Source organism: Trichosurus vulpecula, chromosome 8 (assembly GCF_011100635.1).
Source record: "Trichosurus vulpecula isolate mTriVul1 chromosome 8, mTriVul1.pri, whole genome shotgun sequence".
NCBI lineage: Eukaryota > Metazoa > Chordata > Mammalia > Diprotodontia > Phalangeridae > Trichosurus > Trichosurus vulpecula.
This window is the reverse complement of record NC_050580.1, coordinates 203,384,596-203,407,844: the sequence shown is the minus strand read 5'-3', so window position 1 is coordinate 203,407,844 and position 23,249 is coordinate 203,384,596. Positions and strand designations below refer to the sequence as shown.

The window sequence follows — 23,249 nt, the reverse complement described above, 5'->3', positions numbered from 1 at the left end:
CTCCATAGATCTCCAACTCTCCTATTAGCATCACTATGGAGAATGATGGGCCGGGTCCCCAGAACAGCATTCTTCTTTCTGTGACTCTTGTCAAAAGTAACTACATCTATTCTATTTGGTCATTGGATCTCTTCTTAGCTTTCCTCAATTGGATTGAACTATCTTTCATTTAATTTATCTAAAACTCTTTTCCTTCTGGTCACTTAATCCATTTGTTGGCATGAATTAAACTAGTTGAGATGGAGACTTATGAAGTTCTATAGTGTGGTCCTTTCCCCTGTCCACCCTGGCTCCAAGGAAGACAGTTAATCAATAAGCATTTATTAAGCACTTGCTTCATGCGGGGCACTGTGTTAAGCACTGGGGATACAAATAAAGACAAAAACATGGTCTTCGCCTTCAAAGAATTCACATTCTAATGAGAGAGATAACATGTGAAAAACTATGTACATACAAGATATATACATCTCGGAGGGATAAAATACATACCCAAATAGCCTCAAGATTATATACAAGATATTTAATCTCAGTAGGAAGGCATGAACAGTTGGGAGTGAGAAGAAGAGGGAGGCCAGGAAAGGCCTCCTACAGAAAGTGAGATTTGAGCTGTCTTAAAGGAAGCTCAGGAAACCAGCCAAGAGGAGGAAGTAAGAAGGGAGAGTATTGCAGGCATGGAGAGCAGCCAGTGAAGAGGCATGGAGTGGAGTGATGAAGATGAGTAAGCAGACCAGTGTATTGGAATTGTAAGATATGTGGGAGGGAGTAGAGAATAAAAAAATTGGAAAGGTAAGAAGGAGCCAGGTAGTGAAGGACACTAAGTGCCAAGCAGAGGGTTTTGTATTTGATCCTGGAGGTCATAGGGAGCCGATCGAGTTTACTGTCAGGGAGTACGGTGATCAAGATCTTCACTTTAGGAAAACCACTTTGAGAGCCAAGTGAAGAATGATTTGGAATGGGAGAGACTTGAGATAGGGAGACCAATTGCAATGGTCTATAGCAGTAGTCTAGGTATGAGATGATGAAGTTCTTCACCAGGATGGTGGCTGTGTGAATAGAGATTAAGGGATGTATACAAAAGGCTTATGGGGCAACTAGGTGTCAAAGTAGATGAAGTACCAGACCTGGAGTCAGGAAGACTCATCTTCCTGGGTTCAGATCTGGCCTCAGACTCTTCCTTGCTGTATCACCTCGGGCAAGTCATTTACCTCTGCCTCAGTTTCCACATCTGTAAAAATGAAATGGAAAAGAAAATGAAGTGTGCCAAACAAACAAACAAACCCAAATGGAACCATGGAGATTTGGACACAACTGAAGAACAACAAAGACTCCAAAATATTTTTTAACAGGAGAATCAAAGCCTCTAGAATAAGATTCAAGTTAATCTATGCTTATGGAGTAATGGCAAAAGCCCAGGACTTAGAGCAGGGCTAGGGAACCTTCGGCCACACGGGGCACCAAGTTCCCCACCCCTGACTTAGAGTCAGGATTCCTGGATCTTAGTGTTGGTCCATTACTAATTAGCTCCTGGACCATTAACAAATTGTGCAAGCTCTCTGAATTTTAGTTTTATCTTCTTTAAAATGTGGACAATGAGAGTTGCCGTACCTACCTCAAAGAGCGGTTTCATAGATTATATGAGATAATGTGTGTGAAAGGGCCATGTGCAATACGAAGGGACATACAAAGGTGTCATTTGAGGCGCTGCTGCTGACCACTAGGACGACCTTAAGTGAGTCATTTCCTAGATCAATCCCTGCCCCCCCAATAGTCTTCACTGTCCCTACATCCATCTCACTGGGACTAGAGGTAGCTGGCTCCTTAAAAGGTAAATAGCTAATGTCTGTCAAGGACACAGGGACCCACCCATTCCCTGGGAGCTGGAGACTGTCTTTCTTGATTAATAGACTAGGGATTGGAGGGGGGTGGGTGGAGAAGAGAGCCTCTTGCCGCACTCCTGAGATGACTCTGTCAGGAACCCTGAGCTATTTTTTCTCAGAGCTCCATCTTCTTCATGCCAGTGGCACCAGACCCAACCTTTGCATCAGAATGATGCCTTTTCAGTTTTAGCCTCTTCCTGGAGAGGTGAGGCTATGTTTGAGTTACCTCCTTCTCCTACTTGGTACAATATGCTATTTTTGACCTTTCAAGTAATCCCAGATTTCCATTAAAATCACAGTTCCAACAATTTGCTCCTCTCCAACCCCAAACTCCATCCCAGAACCCTCCCCCAAAGAGCCATTAGTTAAATAGTTAGCTTCCTAGTTTCTTGCTGGAAGGTATGTTCACTGTAACACTTCCCACCCCACCCCCACACGTATACACAAGCATATACCTTACATGTTCCCTCATATAAATCCTGAGAAAGGGTCATCCTTTTCAAGAGAGATCACCCTCCTCTTTCCACCAGGATGGCCTCTCCTAGACAATTCCCTAACTGTCCTTTATTCTGCTAGGGACTCTATAAATCCTTTCAGCTTCCCCCTGGAATACCCCCTTCTTCTCTCCCCAACTCAATACAAAACCAATTTCTTTTTTCTTCCATATCTCCTTATTTCTAGTCGCCTACTTCTTCTCACCCCCACCAAAAAAAAAAACCAACGACAAAACTCTTCGATTTGGATTCAGATGACTTTGTTTCCTGTTGAGGCTCTGACCACTGTAACCTCACTGCCTTACTTTGCTCATCTGTGAAACTGGAGGGTTGGTTTTCTAGCTGATCATCTTGTTCCCTTTCCCTGTACTGACTATATGGATAGCTCTCTCCTCCTCTGTTGGGACTGTTCGTCCTGCCTTTTTTTTTTCAACTGGTCCCTTTCCCTTCAGCACTGCTCCACGGACCTATTCTTTGGGCCTGAGATTCCTTGGCTGTTTTCTAGACATTTGGGTTTTGTTTGGTTTTGATTTGGTTTTGTTTTTTTGGGTTTTTTTTTTTTTTGCCAGGACTCTTTTTTCTGACCTGTCTTTACCATATTTTCCTTCTCTTTCTCTGAACCTCCCAAGCATCCTTCTTGTCTTATCCCAGACACCTTATCCCGGACACCTTATCCCTTCTTCTCATCTGTCCTAGTTGAACCTCTGTCCCCTTTCCCCAGTCTTTCTGCTCTCTCCTTTGGGCCCCACATCTCTTTGCCATGCTGTGCACTGGAAACAGGGGCCTGTTTTCCAGGTCTTGTCCCTGGAAACTCTCTGGATCTCTCTGACCAAAGCCTTTCTCACCCTGATCAGGAGCCCTCTTTGGCCTCTTGGTCTCTGTCCTGGTGCCCCTGGGGCCCTCTGTGCCGCCTGCCGCCTGTAGCCTGTAGGAATTTTTTGGAATTCCTAATCGCTCCTGGCCCCAGTGATTGGCTGCTCAGCTCTGACCCCACTTGGGCTGCTGCCTGGTTGGATAAAAGGGGAATCTCCTTGGGGCTCCAGAGCATTAGACACCAGAGGGGGCACCTGGGACCAACTTCAAGAGGAGGGGAGAGAGGAGGGGGGTGGGGGGGAGGAAAAATCGGCTCGGGCTCTGCCCCTCCAAAGCACCCGGAGATGACAGGGAAAGCCGGGGAAGCGCTGAGCAAACCCAAAGCCGAGACTGTGGCCAAGAGTAACTCGGGGGGGAACCCGCCCAGGTGCACCGGTTTCGGCATCCAGGAGATTCTGGGCTTGAACAAGGAGCCACCCAGCTCACATCCGCGGGCCGCCCTGGACAGCTTGCCTACGGGGCACCTGCTGACCGCCCGCTCGGTACTCAGCCCGGCTGGTGTGGGGGGCATGGGGCTCCTGGGGACAGGGGGGCTCCCAGGCTTCTACACGCAACCAACCTTCCTGGAAGTCCTGTCAGACCCCCAGAACGTCCACCTGCAGCCCTTGGGCAGAGCCTCGGGGCAGCTCGATACCAGCCAGACGGCCAGCTCAGGTAGGAGTCGAGCAAGAAGGGATGGATGGTGGCTGGGTGGAAAGGGGGAGAGCCTGGAGAGCTGCCCATTCCCCGCCCTTGGAGTCCCTCCCCAGGACAGACAGGAGAAAAAAAGTTAGTGGCCCACAAAGTGGCCGAAGCTGGGGGGAACAGAAAGCCCCCGCTTCTATCAGGGGATCCCAAGGATCCCGGTTCCCATCATCTCCCACCCTTAATCCACCCGACCCCCGCCCTGGCGGTCCGCCTCGGCTCAGTCTGGCTCCCCTCCAACCGCCCGCCGGTAGGAACAGCTTCACGATTTTTCGGGGTCTCGGGATAGGCCCCCTCAGCCCGGGACGCGGCCATTCGTTGAGAACCTGGGGGGCATCCTAGGCTGCAGGGCCGGAGAAAGAGAGGGGGCCCTGGGTGCCAGAGCCCGTTGTGTGTTTCTGGGGGACGTAGGCAGACGCGCGAGAAGCTCGGATCTCTTGGGGCAGCTCCCAGAAGTCCCCGTTCATTCCACGTCCACGTCCCCTGCAGCCTGGCCGCCGAGGGCCAGGCAGGCCGGGGACGAGAGACGGGCTGGGAGAGAGTCCTATTCGTTTTCCGATAGGGGAGCGGGCCCGGCCGCGGCCACTCCGGGGACTGCGGAGCCCAAGCCGCCGCAGGCTTTGCTAGAATCCGCGGCTCCCCAGCGCAGCAGCCCTGACCGGCTGCCCGCGTCCGAAGTTCTTATTCCGCTCTATCGCACCCTGCCTTTTTTGGTTGTTGCTGTTAGTTCAAATGACCAAAAAAAATCTCTTTCGAAAAAATAAAAGCCAACGAAAACTGGCCAGAAATGTCACCTCCTTCCATCCTCCATCCTCCAAACAAACAAACGAACCAACCCTTGAATGGGAATAGCATCTAACCCTCGGTAACAACCCATATCTTAATGAATTAATATGTTTAATATATTTATTCTCAATGAACCATTTCTGGCTCCTGGACTGTGATGCATCTCAGCTCTGCTCAAATCTTGGCCGCAGCTACTCTTCCCCACCCCTTCCGTTCTTCTCCTTCCTCTCCCCTCCAACAAGCGGGGTGCAGACCCCCAGTTTTCATTTCTAGTCTCCCCTCCAGTCTCTTTGCTTTTTCTCTTATTTTTCGTTTTCTTTCTTTTTTTCCTGCTACAAAATGTCGGGCCTTCAACGCACCTCCCGGTAGAGGTGACCCTGGGAGGGTGACCCTCTTTCCCCGATTTCTGCCCATTCCTGTTCTCCTCTCCTCTCTCCCCTCCTCTTCCACCTGTCCAAGCCAGCTTTTCTTGCCAGCGGCTCCTGGATCTTTTGGTCCAACTTTCCTGCGTGTGTGTGTGTGTGTGTGTGTGTGTGTGTGTGTGTGTGTGTGTTGAAGAGGGAAGGGGGAGGACACAGTGTCAGGGCGCTCCCTCTGGGTGTCCCCGGGGACTCGGGGCACAAGCCCTCTTTCCCTACTCACCCACCCCTGCTTCTCCCTTTACTCCCTATGTCACTCCCTCCTCCGAGCTTTTCAAGACACCCTGAGCTTCTATCTTTCCGTCCCTTTTCTATCACAACCAAATCTACAAAAATCTTTCTTAGAGTCTGCGTTGGGAACGGGAGGATGTGGCGCAGCCCTCAAACAGTGGTGGGGACAGCGGTAGGGACAGGGGTGATTCCAAGGTGGACAGTAGCCCTCGGGCGCCCAAGTTTGACCCCCACCCAACAACCACTGCTCAACCAGAGCAAGGAAACGTGATTCCCCATAGTGCTGCATGTCCCTCCTTGGCCTTTTCAGATTCTGAAGATGTTTCTTCCAGCGACAGAAAAATGACCAAATCTTCCTTAAACCAGACCAAGAAACGCAAGAAGAGGAGACACAGGTAAGGGCCACTCGCTCGCTAGTCACCTACGTCTATGGCTCAGGCCAGACCCCTGTGGGAGCCACTTTCTAGCTCTCTTTTCCCTCAGTCCCTAGTCTATCCTCAACCTCACCCCAAGGTCTGTACCACTGCTCCTTGGGCAAAGGCTCTGTGAGTGGAGAGGAGGAGCAGTCTGGGTTTGTTGGGAGAAATATGGTGTTCTGACCCTCAGGAGTGCGGGTCAGATTCAGGGGCATGAGGAGCGGCTGGCCATGGTGGGAACTATTCCCTTCCCATGTTTTCCTTTTTTCTTTAATCCGAAACGAAATTGGCATAAATCCGAGTCCTAGACAAAGTGGAAACGAGGAAAGCGGCCACCTAGTTTTCAGTGCGTCAGCATATTCCTCAGATGTGCACCAATTCCTCTGCTCCCTCCAAATCCACTCCCGCTTTCAACTGAACCTCCTTCCTCTGCCTCCCAGCTACCACAACACAGCAGGGGTTTCCTTCTACCCGTAAGGCGACTGTATCCCAGCTTGTAGTCTTCCAGGATGCGTACTATCTTTTCCTTTAACCGTACCCCGTCACTGGATGTTCCTCCTCTGTCCTCCCAATCTCCTTTCAACCTTAATTCTTTCTTTCTCCCTCCTTCTCCACTCTCCTTATCACCTTTAGCACTATGCCTGTCTTCCCGCTGCTCGTTACACCTCTAGATTATTCCTGATTCCATTCTTTCTTCCTCTCCACTTCATCCTAGCAATCCCTTTCTCCCCTTTCTACTCGATTTCATTTTCATGCTGTCTCTAACCTCTATCCTACTGTCCCCTTATCTTTTGCCCTTTGGAAATTCTACTTTCTATTCCCATCTCTCTTTTTAAAGAATCATTTTATAGACGCCTTTTGTCTTAATACCACAACCATCCCCCGCTACCATCTACTCTAAACTAACCCCGACTTGGTACAAATTAAGAAAAAATAAAATAAACCACCCTGATACATACAGTATTTTGTCGTGATTATTCCTTACCTCTCTGCCGTGTAGGAGAAGGTACTCCTATTTCTTCTTAAAAAGTTATTCCTAAACTGAACCCTCTCTAATAGACCCTTGAATGAACATAACCCTGGAGTCTGTCCCTAAATTGACCATATCGGCTCCTTTCAAGTGGCTTCTCCTTTAGAACCAAACCATTTTCTAAATCTGTCCTAATCCAGTCCGCTCCTGTTTTCTGTCAGAATTACAAGTTTCTCCAAGATCTTACCCACCTAACACTCCCTCCCTATTCCCACTCCTGTGTCTCTTTAGGATGAGAGGGATAAAGAGGTAAGGGTCCTAGATCAGAGTCAAACCTAACTATTGCTGGATAAATGCCATCAATGTTTTGCAAGCTCCTGAACCCAGTATCTTAGCATTTTCAAAAAAAAAGTTTATTCCTTAAAGTCTTGGATGCCTCTGTAATGTTCCTTATATTGCAGTTTCATCACTTCCTCCCTCTCTCCCTTCCTTCCTTTTTCCTTCTCTTTCTTTCTCTCTTTCTCACTCATATATTTGATCCAGCTAGATCAAAATGAGAGTCTTGTGGGAGATCATTACGGAGTCTTTCATGCCCTTTTTTCTTAGTCTTAAAGTACAGAAATTCCAAGAAATCTGATTTAAAATTATGAGCTCTGAGATGGGTCATCATTATACATGTTTTGAAAAACTCATGAACATGGAAATTAAACTACACAATTAGAGCTGTGCAGAAATGATCTCCCTCAGAAGGTAGTGGGTTCCCTATCATTGGAGGACTTCAATTATGCGATTTTCCTTAAGATTTCCCCCTTGCCTCCCTCTTCCCCTCCCCCTCCCCTTTCCCCGCAAGTTATTTCAAAAGCATAGGGACCTGGGGGTAGTGGAGATTAGAGAACAGGGAAGGATTGCTAATTGCTGACACTTTTGTTTTTTATTAATTGAAGTAGATTTTCCCATGCTCCTCTGATTTAGGGATGTTCAACAAAAGAAAATGGGCGGCAGTTAGATCTTTATCTGTTGGAGATAATCCAGGTTCAAACCAGATACCTCTCTTGACTAGGGGTGAGGCAGGATGGATAGGGAACAATCAAAGCCAGATATAGGGGCTAGATCCTCCCAACGCAGGTTCCTTCAGATGCCAGAAGATTCTTCGATTTCTTTAAAAATGCAAACTGAATTATTTTACAGATTTTGAATGAGACAAGGATCCACTTTATAAACATAGGATCTGAGTTCACTTCTGGGGTTGGGATCACTATAGACTGGGCAGGAGCAGGACTTGGGTCCAGACTAAAGGAAGAATTGGGATTAATGTTAGTGGAGACTAGCCTTGAATGTAATGAACCAAAACCAAATGGACTGGGAGTTAGGATTCTTGGACAGCCCTATCTACCTCTGATCCTCTCTTTGACCTTGGCCAAATGGCATGACCTGTGCTTATCCATTTCAGTAATTACAAAAAGGAATTGTGATTGGGGTGATTTATATTGGTGAGACCCTCCAGTTATGAACAACAGGCAGTCAAGAGAATCAGAGTAGAAAGGGGAAGACTTTCAAAATGCCAAAGAATTTACTTTTTTTTTTCTACTTAAGCATTTCAAAGCCAGGAAGAACAATTTAGGGTCAAACCAGGAACTTTGTACAATAAATAAACTGATTTTTTTCCTTTCCTTATTGATCCCATTCCCCAACAATATTAAGTCAATCCCTGGCCCACTGTCCACTGTCTTGCATGTAATATCCATTAATAAGTACTTACTGAATTGAACTGAAAATAGATACTACATTTGTGATTTCCTTTTGAGAGACACTTTGGTTAATGTTATTTCCTTGTTTGAAGAGAAGAACATGAGAAATTCTAAGCATTCTTAAGGTCCTGTAGAAGATCTATGGTGATCCAATGGAATCCTAATAGGATCAGCTATAGAGTATCTTTAAAACAGTTTTGAAGCCTAGCTTGGATTTCAGTTTTCATGGTTGAACAGTATCCAGGTAAATGTGACCTGGAAACAGTCTTGATATCAGTACCTGGAGAAGGACGAGGTTGTGCCTGTCATTGGACTGGCAAAAGCAGGTTGAAGTGCTTTCCTGGGAGATCACAATATGCCCCATCTGTACTATGAGTGCTTGAGGATGCTGCAAAGAATTGGATGTTGGGGTGGTGGAAGAGTCTGGATGGAAATTCCAGGAGGTGGTTTGTCTTGGAAAAGAGGGGAGATGGAGTATATGGGGGGAGTATACCCTCTGATTCAGGTAGCATACCCTCTGATTCAGGTAGTGGGGGAATTGGTAGTACAGTGTTGTCCATTTGACATTTTAGGGAGCCCAGTGAGGGGAAAGAAGAGGAGAAGGTTAAGAAGATAATGTTATAGGGTTGATGCCTTAAGGTACAATTGACTGGGGTAAGAGGAGAGGGAAGACAGTAGGTGAGAAACTTTGCAGGATGTATTTCTTGGGTTGTAGCTACAGCGGGAATATAAGGAACCTCTGAGCTTTGGAAGGATTGATGGAAATGCTTGTTGAGTGAATGAATGATTGATATCCATAAGGGGATATAGATTAATGGATTCATTCACCTGCCTCAACATGTGGAGGACTTTTTGGAAAAACATTTCTGTAGGATGTAGGAATTCTCTCTGCTACACATCTTGAAGATACCCTTTCTAGATCAAACATAGAATGACTTCTAAATGAAATGTCATTGGCAGGTTCAACTAAAACACACACTATACTGAAGGGAGATGTTGGGGTCTAATCAAAGAAATAAACTGTTTGCATGCCTTTCTGTGTGTGCATAATTCTATACATTAATTCTTTCTGGGTAGAAGGAACGGAAGGGGCCCAGTCCTTATCCCTCAGAGTGGTGCATCACTATAAGGTCCAGGCTATATTGGACCCATCCAGAACTATAATAGATGTACGCTGGATGGCCCCAACCCTAGGCAAGGCAATCCCCCTCTGAGGGGGAGCTAGGTGGAACAGTACATGAGTGCTGGAACTAGAGTCAGGAAAACATGAATTCAAATCTTTCCTCTGACATTAATTAACTTGTGACCCTAGGCAAGTAATTTAACTTCTGTCTGCCTCAGTTTCCCCATCCATAAAATGGGGATAATACAAGCACCTACCTCACAGGGTTGCTGTGAGATTGAGATAATATGTGCGAAGCACTTTGCAAAACTTAAGGTGCTCTATAAATTCTAGCTATTATTTTCATAATTATTGTTATTACTGATGGTGCTTTCGTGTTCCTTTGTGTGAGGTAAGAGGGAGGGGAAGGGCTGGGGAGAGTCATCAGCCTAACTTAAAGTACCATATAAATGCTATGTGTTATTAGCTTTATTACTAAAGTTGCTTTTGTGTTCCTTTGTAGGGGGAAAGGGGAAGCCAGAGGGGAGTTGACAGTCTAACTTAAAATTCTACATAAATGTTAGTTATCCTCACTATTATTATTATCATATTATTGCTGAAGTTGTTTTGTGTTCCTTTGGTGGGGGGAGGAGTAACAGGAAGGGAGGGGTCATCTGTTTAATTGACAACTGATAACAGATCATAGTTTCCTCTGCTTCCATAATCGTCAATAAGTTTTGTCTCTCTCAGGACGATCTTTACATCCTATCAACTGGAGGAGCTAGAAAAGGCATTCAATGAAGCCCACTACCCAGATGTCTACGCCAGGGAGATGCTGGCCATGAAAACAGAGCTTCCTGAAGACAGAATACAGGTAACCCACCTCCCAGACCTCGTCCCTTCCTTCCCTATAATGTACCCATTCCTCAGGGTCAGGATGCAGGGCTTGTTCGCATTTTCCCATCTTCTACTCCCAGAACTCCCTCTTTGCTTTCTGTATCCACATCCAAGGTGGTCAATATGGATGTAATTGGTCGATGAATGTCTTAGGAAGCCAGGTGGCTTGCATAGTGGATAGCACACAGGGCTTGCGTTGGCAAGCCCACCTCATAGAAACTCAGACCTCCGAGATGGAAATTAGTTTAGTTCTCTCATTTCAGGGATGAGGAAACTGAGGCCCAGGGAGGTTGTGACTTGTCCAAGCTAGTAAGTGGCAGAAGTGGAATCTGAACTCAGGCCCTGATTCTAGAGCCAGGCCTCTTTCCAATGTACTACAGTAGATACTACCTGTGTGCCCTCAGCTGGTCACTTACCTTTCTGAGTCTCAGTTTTCTCATCTGTAAAATGGAAACACGTCCATTTTTCCACCTTCTTTACAGGGTTGTGGTGAGGGTCAAATGAGATACTGTAGTTTGCATACTTCAAGTGGTTTAATAAATGAATGAATGAATGAAAAAGCAGTCCTTTTCCTTAAGGAGCTGACATTCTAATAGGGGAAGCTTACACACACTTGGACTGGGGAGGGGAGTGAGGTCTTCAAGAGTAATGGCATGGCATGGCACAGATATGTTTGGGAAGAGACATTCAAGGCCTGGATCAGGGCAAGGTGAAAGCTCACCAGCAAGAACATGTGGTCCCAATGGGTGATGCCCTCATATGAACCATTATCATTGAGGGACATTTTATTAAAGTTTCCAAGCATTCATTTTATTTTGGGTTTTGGTTGTTTGGGTTGGGTTTGATTTTTGAGGCAATTGGGGTTAAGTGACTTGTCCAGGGTTACACAGTTAATAATCATCTGAGGATGGTTTTGAACTCGGGTCCTCCTGACTCCAGGGACTGTCCTCTATCCACTAAGCCACCTAGTTGCCCCTAGCAAGCATTTTTAAACACTGGTGATATATTGTGGCAAGTGCAGTGGGGAATATAAGAGATATAAAAGACATGACCTCTGCTCTCTGAGAGCGTACAGTATAGTTGAGGAGGCAAGACTAATACTCATAGACATCGAGAAACACATTTTGTGAAAGAGATGGCAAGAGTAACTTGAGAAGGGAGAAATCCATGTGGGTTCTTGGCTCTACTTATGATCTATGGTGACAGGGACCTTCCCTATTCCTACCTGGTGGCCTGTGACAGCCACAGGATACACTGACTGGATGCGCGCTAGATCACAGGTGAAAAAGGGCTGGGAATTGTGGCTCATGGAATTCATCTCACGGTTATTGAATCTCCTGCTGAGAACAGAGCTGTGCTCCTGCCCCTTCTTACAGCTCCTATCCTTTTGAGAAAGGGAAAAGTTTCTTTTCTGCCTCTCCCAGCCAGGCAGATCATCACATTGTCTCTCAAGTCAGCCCAGGCTTCTGGTTCTCCAGGTTTCTTGTTCCCACTCAGGAAACTTGGAGGTGATCATCTGCCCTGGTGTCTGTTCCTCTTTTAGGCAGCTATATGGACCCAAATGTTCTGGGCCATTCCGACCAAGCTGAAATAGTGACCCCTTTAGCCTTGATGGAACAGAGATCCCTTTAGCATGGATGGAATAGGGATCCCTTTAGTCTTGATGGAATAGAGGTCCCTTTAGCATTGATGGAATAGGGATCCCTTAAGCATGGATGGAATAGGGATCCCTTTAGCCTTGATGGAATAGAGGTCCCTTTAGCATTGATGGAATAGAGATCCCTTTAGCATTGATGGAATAGGAATCTATTAAGCATGGATGGAATAGAGATTCCTTTAGCATGGATGGAATAGGGATCCCTTTAGCATGGATGGAATAGAGATCCCTTTAGCATGGATGGAATAGGGATCCCTTTAGCATGGATGGAATGGAGATCCCTTTAGCCTTGATGGAATAGAGATCCCTTTAGCAGGGATGGAATAGGGATCCCTTTAGCATGGATGGAATAGGGATCCTGTTAGTATGGATGCGGGGTTCCCCTACAGTACAAAATCCACCCTAGTTGGGGGTGGAGTACAAATGGGGGTAGGGTGCAGATGTAGTGCCTGATAATTCCCTGGATAAAGAATCAGATCATGCCCCATTCCCTCCATTCCACCCCCTACCCTCACTCCAGGTGAAGTATCAATGAAAGGGATAGATGGCGTGTGTATTTGCATTTCTAGCAGTCTTGGAGTTGCCTTGGATGGATTTCAACCTTGAATGGAAACGACCCTTATCCTCCCAATTGTCTCCATAGTGATTTAGTGGCTACTCCCAAGGGACTGCCATTGTGATGTTTTGTTCCTGCGCCCGTTGTTCGGTATGGCCAGGTCCCAACTTGGAAACAAATGACTTCTCTAGGAGTCATTCTCTGTAGATCAAATTTTCATTTATGTGACATGGCAAACAGAGAGCAGGATTTGGAGTCAGGAGAAGCCTGGGTTCAAATCCGACCTCAGACACTCATGAGCTGTGTGACCTTGGGCATGTCACTCAACCTTTGTCTGTCTCAGTTTTCTCATCTGTAAAATGGGTATTATAATAATAGCACTAATTTCCCAAGATGGTTGTGAGGAGAAAATGAGATAATATTTGTAAAGCACTCTGCAAATCTTAAAGCATCCTGTAAATGCTACTACTATTATTATTAGTCTCCTAATTATATTTTATTTTATTTTGGAGGGGGGAAGGCAGGGCAATTGGGGTTAAGTGACTTGCCCAAGGTCACACAGCTAGTAAGTGCGTCAAGTGTCTGAGGCTGGATTTGAACTCAGGTCCTCCTGACTCCAGAGCCGGTACCCTGTGCCACCTAGCTTTCCCGATTATATTTTATTTTAAAAATAATTTTATCCCCTGCCTCATACAGGTAGCTAGAGGAGGTGATAAGAACTAAGTAAGGTAGGTCAATTTCTTTAAAGCTGTCACCTAAAAATGAGGAGAGAATTACCAAAAAGGACCATGTTGTTTCCAGAGGTAAGATGTATAGGGAGAGAGATGGTCCCTCAGGGGTGTGTGCTGGAGTCAGCTCTGGTGGCTTTCGAAAGCTTATTGTTAAATTTTCTGTATGAAATTTTCAGTGTGAACGTTTACTCATAAATCAGCCCATGTTACAGATTAGGGCTTGAGTTCTTGTTTTGTTGATTACTTAGATTTATGAAAGTGTTATTTAGACTTATGAAAGTTATAAAATGTTAATTATGCAGATTAAACTAAAAAGTGTGTTTTGTGTACATTTTTTTTCTTCTGGAGAGCCAATCGTTAAGCATTTACCAGTGTGCCATTGCCAGCTCACTTCTTGCTACCATACACAGCTTGACTTTTCTGTCAGGGAGAAGCGTTATTTGAGAGTGAATCATACAGGTTTATAGGGATGATTGACAGGTTCCTGTGATTGCTGCTCAGAGTCTCTGTTTGGTACCACTGATCTGTGGGTTAGCAACTTGCTCATTGCATAGATGACTCTAAAATCTTAGAGGCTGCAGGGGAGACTTGAGGAAGTCCTGAGCTCAAGGATTTGAGGAAAGGTTACAAACAACTCTCAGTTGCTGTTCCTTCCCTTTGCCACTTGAATGACCCGTCTGATCCAATACAAGTGGGGACTAGGCATATAAAGATGGAAAATTACATCATTCTTGTCCTCAGGGAGTCTACTGTCTGATAGGAAGGATAAAACAAATACTCAACTAAGTATGATACAGGCTAGAATGTGATTGAGGGCAAAGGAGAAGTCTCCATAAAGAAATTCCAAAAGGAAAAAAAAAGAAATTTGAAGAGGTAGAGTTTCCTTTCAGCTGGGGGGAGGAATCAGGAAAGGCTTCATGGAAGAGTTGATTCCTAAAGCCTGGTCAACTGGTTTTGGGTTTTTCGTTTGTTTGTTTGTCTGGCATTGGCCTCATACATACCTGTAGTCGGATCATATAACCTTGGCTATTATCAGATAATTAGAATTTAAGTATCTACTATGTATCAGGCATTGTGCTAAATGCTAGGGATACAAAAAGAAAAAAGGCAAAAAAAAAGTCTCTCCATTCAGAGACCTCAAAGTCTAATGGGGTCAATATGCAAACTGTAAGCCCAATTCCAAAGCTCATTGGTATAGGACTGCCTCCTCATTGGTGGAGATGACCATCCCACTCTTCATGAGGGTCAGAGCATGAGAGAAGACTCAAGGAAAACTTGAGAAGACTGAAGCTCTTTCCTCGGTCTTCTTTGGTCAACTTCACCCTGACTCGCCTTCATGTAGGGCAGGGCATTCATGCATCTCCACCAATGAGAAGACAGTACCATACCAATAGACTTTGTGAGTAAGGTTATATAACGATGTACAAACAAACTATAGATTGGATAAATTGGAGGGAGTCTCAGAGAAAAGGCACTAGCATTAAGGAGGATCGGGAAAGATTTCTTGTACAAGAGGAAACTTAATCTGAAACTTGAAGGAAGCCTGGGAAATTAGAAGGTAGAGCTGAGGAGAGTGGATCCTAGGTACGGGGGATAACCAGTGAAAATGCTCAAAGATGGAGTGTTTTGTGGGCTTACTCCCAACATTTACCAGCTACACTCCTTAGCTGTAGCAGCTCCAGGGAAATGAGGTAGTCTGAAAAATAACCCTTGGAGTCAATTCAATTCAGCTAATATTCATTAAGTACTCACTGGAAATAAGATACTCTATACCAAGGGCCAGGACTAACCCTAATTCTGAGGATCACAGAGCCAGTGAAACGGAGTAAGCTATAGGAAAACTGGAAAAATAGGAAGAGGCCAGGTTAGGAAGGGCTTTAAGAGTCAAATAAGAATTTTATATTTTATCCTAGAGGTAACAAAGAGCTGCTGGTGTTTATTGAATGGGGAGTGGGACAGATATGGTCAGACCCACCTTTAGGAAGATCAATTTCACAGCTGAAGGGAGGATTTATTGGTGTAGGGAAAGAAGAGGCAGAGAGACCAAGTAGAACATTATTGCAATAGTCCAGGCATGAGGAGGTGGGGTCCTACACTAGGGAGATGGCAGTGTCAGGAAAGAAGAGGTATAACATGGGTCAAAAGGATAAGACTTGACAACTAGTCGAATATGGCAGGGCGGGGGGAGGTAGTGACAAAGAGAAAACATTCAAGGATGAGACCTAGGTTGTAACCATGACTGCCTGGGAAGATGGTGGTACCCTAGATGGTAATAGGGAAGTTAGGAAGAGGGGAGGATGGGAGAGGAAATGATAGTGAGTTTAGTCAGGACATGCGGAGATTAAGATGTCTTTGAGATACAGGTAATTAGAGATTGGAGACTAGACTTTTTGGAGGATGGGAAGACACTGGCATATTTATAGATAGTAGAGAAACAGCTGGTAGACATGGAGGGACTGAAGAGATATTGGCAGAAGGTATCTGAGTGATGTGAGATGAGGAACAGAGTAGAAGAGGAAGATTTAAATGGATTAGAGGACAATGTAGAACTGAACTGGTTCACCAAGGGGTCAAGATGGGGAAGGGAAGAGACCGTGGCCAGTGCAGGGATGATGGTCTGTGAAAGAACTAAGGTGACGATGAAGAACAGGGTTTGGACTCGCAAGGACGAGGGAGAGAAGAAAAGATGATAATCAAATAAAGGAATTTGAGAGGTCATCATCATGGATGTAGAACACTTGTGGGTGATGGTTAAGGTCTAAGTGTGCCATCATATGTAGCTGTGGTAAGATAGAGGAGTGGGTCCTGGGAAATAAGTGAATCGAAGAATTGGGAGGTCGGGTGTTTGAGAGAGTATCAGTGTGTATCTTAAAGTCCGATAGTAAGAAGACAGAAGTTGGGGAAGAGAAAAAGATGGCGAGCCAGATACTGAACTCATGGAGGATGGAAGGAGTGTGTCTGTCCTGTTGCACTCCAGGCATCATGATCACAGTGGTGGGGATGGGGTTTGATGGACAGCAGGGACTCTGTACTATGAAGCTCGGCTACCCTATTTTGTAGTGGTGGCATTGGTGACATCAGGGCATAAACCTACACTGATATGGGGTTTGAGTGCCTGCCTCCCACCTCCCACCAATCACATATAGCCTCTCCTTCTATAGCACTTGAATATAGTAGACAGTTGGCTGACTGTCGCACTAGTATCTGGGACAGTGCCCTAAATAAATGTTTGGGATGGCTAGGATAATGCTCTAGAACTTGAGTTAGGTGAATTCTCCTGAATGTAAAAATGGCCCTCTCCTCTCCTAGGACTAAAAGCCATACTAAAAGTGCAGCTAGGTGGCACAGAGTCCTGGGCCTAGCGTCAGGGAGACCTGAATTCAAATTCATACTTAGACACTTACTAGCAGTGTGACCTTGAGCAAGTCACCTGAGCTCTCTGCATATATCAGCTTCCTCATCTGAAAAAAATGACTTGTAAGGATCAAATGATATCACAGTTGTAAAGCATTCTGCAAACCTTATTCTGTAAACGCTATTATTACTACATGTGGTTAGACAAGGAGGGCTTGCCAGCCCTTGAATGGGAGGATTTCAGAGATGGTAGGGAGTGAGTTTGGGGCCTTCATTGTTGTTCAGTCATATCAATCATGCCCAAATCTTCAGACCCATTTGAGGCTTTCTTGGCAGAGATGCTGGAACGGTTCATCATTTCCTTCTCCAGCTCATTTTACAGATGAGGAAACTGAGGCAAACGGGGTTAAGTGACTTGACCAAGGTCACACAGCTAGTAAATATCTGAGGTCAGATTTGAATTCAGGCAGATGGGTCTTCCTAACTCAGGGCCTGGCATTGTTATCCTCTCCATATGAATTCTTTCCCAAACCAGGGAGTCACGTGGAGTTGAGGGGAAGAGGGGAGAGGGAGACTCGTGCAGCTGTTTGAGTTGAGCTAAGATTTTCTTTAACCCTTAGAATATAAGTGATTATACAACACAGTGACTTTAGCTCACTGTGACACGCTTGAGTTCAAATTTCATCCTCTATTTCCCTGGCGTGCTAAGAAGTTAAGAGCATTTTTACATAGGGGAGAACAAGGACCACCAGTCTCATGCCGTGCTTCTCTGAGATAGGTAATCACGGGAAAATCCAGCTCTTGAGTGAGCTGTGGCCAGGAGTCTGGATAATAGTCAGGGGCTTCAGTAACTCATTCATTTTTTCTGAGTTTTGAAAGAGGAAGGATCATGCAACATCTAACCCAACTCTCTGGGATGTTATAAAGACTAACACAAGATTTCAAAAAGCTTTGGGGATTTTTGCAGAAAGTTATTGGCATAGGAGGGGAATATGAAAGAGGTTTTTTGTTTTGTTTTGTTTTTTAATGAGAAGGCTGGGATTTGAAATGAGGGTTAGGTGGGAGATGAGAGACCAGAGATCAGTTAGGATGTGAGAGGCGCCAGAGGGATTGAGAAGGAGAGAGGGAGGGAATGGGGTTTTGCCTTCCTGCTTTCTATTGTAGCTGAATAAGGGCTTGGAGCAGAGTGGATCTCCTGCCATTTAACTCAGCCCATCGAGAGGGTGGGGGAAGCCATTTGTTAAAGGGCACCAGAGATGGACTGTGTGGTTAAAAGCCACATCCACCTCAACAGAGGGGTTTCTCAAGACCTAGCGGATCCTGCCAGAGTAATCTCCATGACATTCCAGAGTCCTTGAACGCCTGCATCTCTAATCAGAGATCAGTGGTGACTCATTATTAGTGTGGAGGGATGACTAGGGAAGCAGTATAAGCAGCAGCCCTGGATAAAATGGTTTAAGGCTCCGCCAGCCTGATAAATAATTATCAAGCCCAGGGTCAGCTACTGTGCACCCCCTGCATGGAGAAGCTGAGACTAGACTGATGTACTCATTCCTTACTGATCCTCTAAAGGGCGGGAAGCTCGGTGGTGAGCCTGGAGTCAGAAGATCTGAGTTCAAATTTGACCTCAGACACTTTCTAGCTGTGTGACCCTGGGCAAGTCACTTACCTCTGTTGGCCTCAGTTTCCTCATCTGGAAAATGAGCCGGAGAAGGACATGGCAAATCACTCCAGTGTCTTTGCCAAGAAAATCCCAAATGGGGTCACGGAGAGTCGGACATGACTACACAATAACTCTCTAACGATCGGACCAGGGAGCAGAGCCGGGAGACCTTGAAGGAGACCTTGCTCCCTCCTGGGGCAGGCAGAGGGCTCCAGAACCTCCTAGAAGGGACTTTTGGGAGCCTGGTAGGTATGATCACTACTGTCTTCTACATCTAGCTCTTCAGTCTGGGTGACGGGGAAATGGAAGGGGAGGAGACTGGGTAAGGGGCAATGATGGGAAGGTCTAAAGGGTAGAACAGGATTTATCCACAGAGTGTGAGCTGGGAAGGGACCTTTGAAATCCCTCTCATTGGAGGTCCGGAGATTTGGACCGACGTCTTCAGACTCCAGATTCACTTACTCCGTGCCTGTTACACGACAGACATTATCTTACTAGCTGTTCCCTTATCGGTGGCACGGCGGATTGAGTGCTGGACCTGGAGACAGGAAGATCCGAGTTCAAATCCTGTCTCAGACACTTACTATCTGAGTGTTCCTGGGCAAGGCAGTTTCCTCTTCTGTAAAATGGGGCTAGTAATAGCCCCTCCCTCCCAGGGTTGTTGTGATGATCCAATGAAATAACCTATGTAGATGCTAACCATTGAGTTATCTGAGCCTTAGCCCAGCCCTGTTTCTACAAAGTGTCCCAGGAAAGCTCTGCTGAGATTGAAAGATAAGGGATATTTTGGGGTCTAAGGCTACCCAGGGTTTGAAGCCAAGCCTAGTTTTAACTCTAAGCTGGGCTCAGAGAAAGAGATTAATTAAAGAAAGGTCAAATCTTTTCTTAGTTACTTAACATCTTTCTATTTGAATGGGGGCAACGGGTATGGTAGGATTACCCAGAGTGAAAGGGAGGAGTTTCTGAACCTACCCAATATTTAGAGACGTGTTTGCGTGTGTGTGTGTGTGTGTGTGTGTGTGTGTGTGTGTTTGTCTAAGCTGGGGTGGAGTTTTGGGGGTGTGAGGGGAGCCACTCTTAGAGGTTCCCACCTTTGGAATGAGGAAGCACTGTGGTATCACTGGATTGCACATTAGGAGACCTAGCCTTGACTCCTAGCCCTGCCACTAACTAGCTGTAAGAAATGGAACAAGTCAACTGACATAGGGTTCTCAGCCACAAAGCGAGGGGGTCGGATTATATGATCTGTAAGGTGCCAGCTAGTTCTAAAAGTCCCTGACCTTTATCAGAAGAAAACGCTGTGATTAGCTATGCAGCCCGGGTCTCACCTTTTATGGTTCTCATCTTCCTTCATCTCCTTTTTATATACCTCATAGAAAGAGCTGTCACTGTTAAGACTAACAATAACCCTGAATAGAGGGTAATCAGAGGACTCCCTGATTGTGATGGTGGCAGAGCCAGCTTCCAGAATTGGCCTCAGAATGAGAGGGGTATAACTGGCCAGAACTTAGCAGGCCGGCTAGATCTGAATCTCTTGAGGGCTAATGTGTTAAGGTACATCTAAGGCCTGGATCTTTGCTACGGGTCCCTAACTGTGATGCGGCTACAAGTGTTAAGGATAGCATAGAGGCCAACTGTACCCCTGTTGGACTGACTCTTATTTCCTCCTTCTTATTAAGTCTTTTTGTGTGTGCCAGGGGAAGGATGCCCTTCACACTTCTCCATATCTCTGGGTCTGGGGTCTGGGGAGAGCTGAACACACAATCTTAATCAGGATATCAGAAATCCTGGGGTCCCTTGTCAGCCACAGTCACATTTCCCAGGTCTTTTATCTCCTTAAAAAAAGTCCAGGATCTGTAATCCTGAGAGCTCCTGCCGGTTATAAAGTCTAGGGGATGGGAAATGAATTTCCATTGTGACAGTCATAATAATCTTCAATGTATTGAAGGGTGAAGAGGTGATAATAATAATGATTAATATTATATTATATTTTATATAGCTAATTATCTCCTTTGGACCCTTGATCTTCCTAGTACTTTTGAGTTTGGTGGTCTTCCTTTGGTTCTACCAGTAGATTCGCCTTTTAAATGTTTCTGGCCTTTATGGGGAGAAAAGTGATAGGAATATTTAAAAAAAAAATTGTATCCTACCAGCAACTCATCTGTAACTTGCAGTCAGAGAATTGTCTTTGGTATTCGGATATTAAATGACACAGTTGTTAGATGTCAGAGACCAGACTTGAATTTTTGTTCTTTGTCTTCCCGAGGCTAAAGCCAGCCTTCTATCCACCTTTAGCAATTTGGCAACCATATACTGAGAGCCTACTGGGTCAGCCTCTGCGCTACTTGAAGATCCAAAGACAAAAACAAAGATAGCTCTTGACCTTAAGGAATTTCTGTTCTCTGGAGGGGATGTAACATATGTGTCTGTCGGAGAGAATTACACGAAAGAAAAGGGGCTTGAGCTGAGTAGGGGAGAGACCAAATGAATTCTAAGATCCTGTCCATTCCTATGATTCACCTGGACATGAGTGTAATGATAAGAAACTTTACTGTACAAAGCTACCACCTGGTGGCCACTGGAGCCCACACTGCCAAAGGGTCTAGGCCTGCAAAGTGCTTTGCTGAAATATGGCGTTAGAAGTGCTGAGTGGGGTTTGGTGTGTCAAGGTACTAAATCATGCCAACAATAAGCTTAAATTAATCAGCTTCCAGCCCGAAGAGAGGAAAGTGGCTGCCTGAGAGTGAGGAAGCCTGACTAATGGAGAGGCAAAATGGCTGCCGATGCCTTGTCTCACTGAGGGCCCGAGAGCTAAGGCTGGCTGTGGGATGTGGGCAAGAGACTGTAGAGAGACAGGAGGTAGTGTCTCCGAAAGGAAGGCTGGCTTTGGGTGGGTTGTAAAAGCATCTGTGTTTAGTGGCTTTTTGTTAAAGGAAGAAACTCCAGCAAGGCCTCCAAGGTTATTCTTGGGAAAATTGTTGAATTTTGTCGACCGGCGGGTATTGACCGCCAGGAGGGGCTTAAGAGACACAAAGCACAGCATGCGGTGATTGATATGGTGCCCAGGATTTCCAAGTCAGGACCAGGCCATGAAGGTATAGCCCGTAGTGGTCACATTGGATGCCCACAATGGAAGGTACTTGATTTTCCAGGGAAGGAAAGAAAAGCAAAATAGAGACAGACAGACAGACAAAGACAGAGATAGAGAGACAGAGAGAGAAAGAGAGACAGATATAGATAGAGAGGGAGAAAGAAAGGAGGAAAGACAAGGGGGGAGAGAGGGAGAGAAAGAGAGGAGAGAGAGGAGAAACAGAGGTAGAGGCAGGGACAAAGAGAGAGAGAAACTGAGAGGAGAGACAGACAAACGGACAGAGACAGAGAGAGAAACTGAGGAAGAGAGAGAGATTGAAGAAAAGTGAGAGCTACTGTTGGATCGGCCTACTGTGTTTTCTGTTGGAAGTATGAATGTCTTCTTTTGTGCCTGAGGATATATCTCTGTGATGGACTATTGGTATTTGCAGGCAGAAGAGAGACTCCTTACTGGAAATAATGGAATATTAATCACATTTGGGTGATAATAACTTACATTGACAAGGCTTGAGAGCTTTTCCCATAACAATCCTGAGAGGTAGGTGGTATGAATAACACTATCCCCATTTTACAGACGGGAAAACTGAGGTTTAGAGGTTGACTGTCTCACCTAAGATCACAGAGATAGTCAATGTCACAGCTGGGATTAAGACCCAAGTCTCCTGTTTTCATGCTGCCATCTTGGCTCTGCCCCTCATGACCCAAGTCTCCCAATTCCAAGTGCAGGGCACTTTATATTATATCATGCTAGGTAGAAATAGTCCTGTTGCCTAAAACTAAGTAGCCAGGTGGTTCAGTGGCTAGAGCACTGGGCCTGGAGTCAGGTAGACCTGAGTTCAAATCTAGCCTCAGACACTTACTATCTGAGTGTCCCTGGGCAAATCACTGAACTTCTGGGTCTTCCTTTATTTCCTCAGCTGTAAAATGAAAATAAAATAGTGCTTACCTCCCAGGGTTTGTTGTAAGGCTCAAATGAAATGATATTGGTAAAGCTTCCCTCTTTCCTTCCTTCCACTGGAAATTCTTCTTAACCCTCTCTTAGCTGGAGGTGACCATAGCTCTTGACCTAAATGCGGCCTGGGTGTGAACTCGTCCAGAGTGTTCTTCAAGAGTTGTAGCGCATGGACTGCAGACCACAGATGCGATTAGTGCCTAATTTAGACTTTCTCACTTAGAAAAACATGTCTAGTGAAAAGGGTTCCCTCCACTAGGGAATGGGGAGGCCAGACACCTGAGTTCTATACCTATCGCTGATACTGAATCCCAGGCAAGAAAGGAGGCTTCGTGGCAGAGGCGGCAACTAGGCCTTAAAGAAGAAGGATGTCACCAGGAAGAAATGGGAGAAAATCAACCCATTCCAGGGAGAAGGATAGTCTGTGTGAAAGTGTGAAGGTGGGAAAAGATGAGATGAGAGAAAAAGAGAAAGTTGATTTTGGTTGTATTTTAGAGTGCATGAAGGGAGTATCATGAAATCAGTTTGGAAAGTTAGGAAAGGTAAGAAGGTTCTAGGAAGAGAGAGAAAAGTAGGTTATTTTGTTTTTGTTTTAAATTAAAACTTTAAGGAGGGGGCAGCTGGGTGGCACAGTGGATTGAGCACTGGCCGTGGAATTGGGAGGACCTGAGTTCAAACCCGGCCCCAGACACTTACTAGCTGTGTGACCATGGCCAAGTCACTTAACCCCAACTGCCTAAAGAAAATTA

At 45.5% G+C, this 23,249-nt stretch overlaps 1 protein-coding gene across 1 annotated transcript in view; it reads left to right on the top strand.

The window, feature by feature from the left end:
• Positions 1-3,528: 3,528 nt before the first annotated feature.
• The window catches only part of VSX2 (visual system homeobox 2), a 29,246-nt gene continuing 9,525 nt past the window's right edge, over positions 3,529-23,249 (top strand). The window contains exons 1-3 of the mRNA XM_036734294.1: positions 3,529-3,898; positions 5,675-5,759; positions 10,351-10,474. Coding sequence (XP_036590189.1) covers positions 3,529-3,898; positions 5,675-5,759; positions 10,351-10,474 — 579 coding nt within the window. The remainder of the gene's footprint in view (positions 3,899-5,674; positions 5,760-10,350; positions 10,475-23,249) is intronic.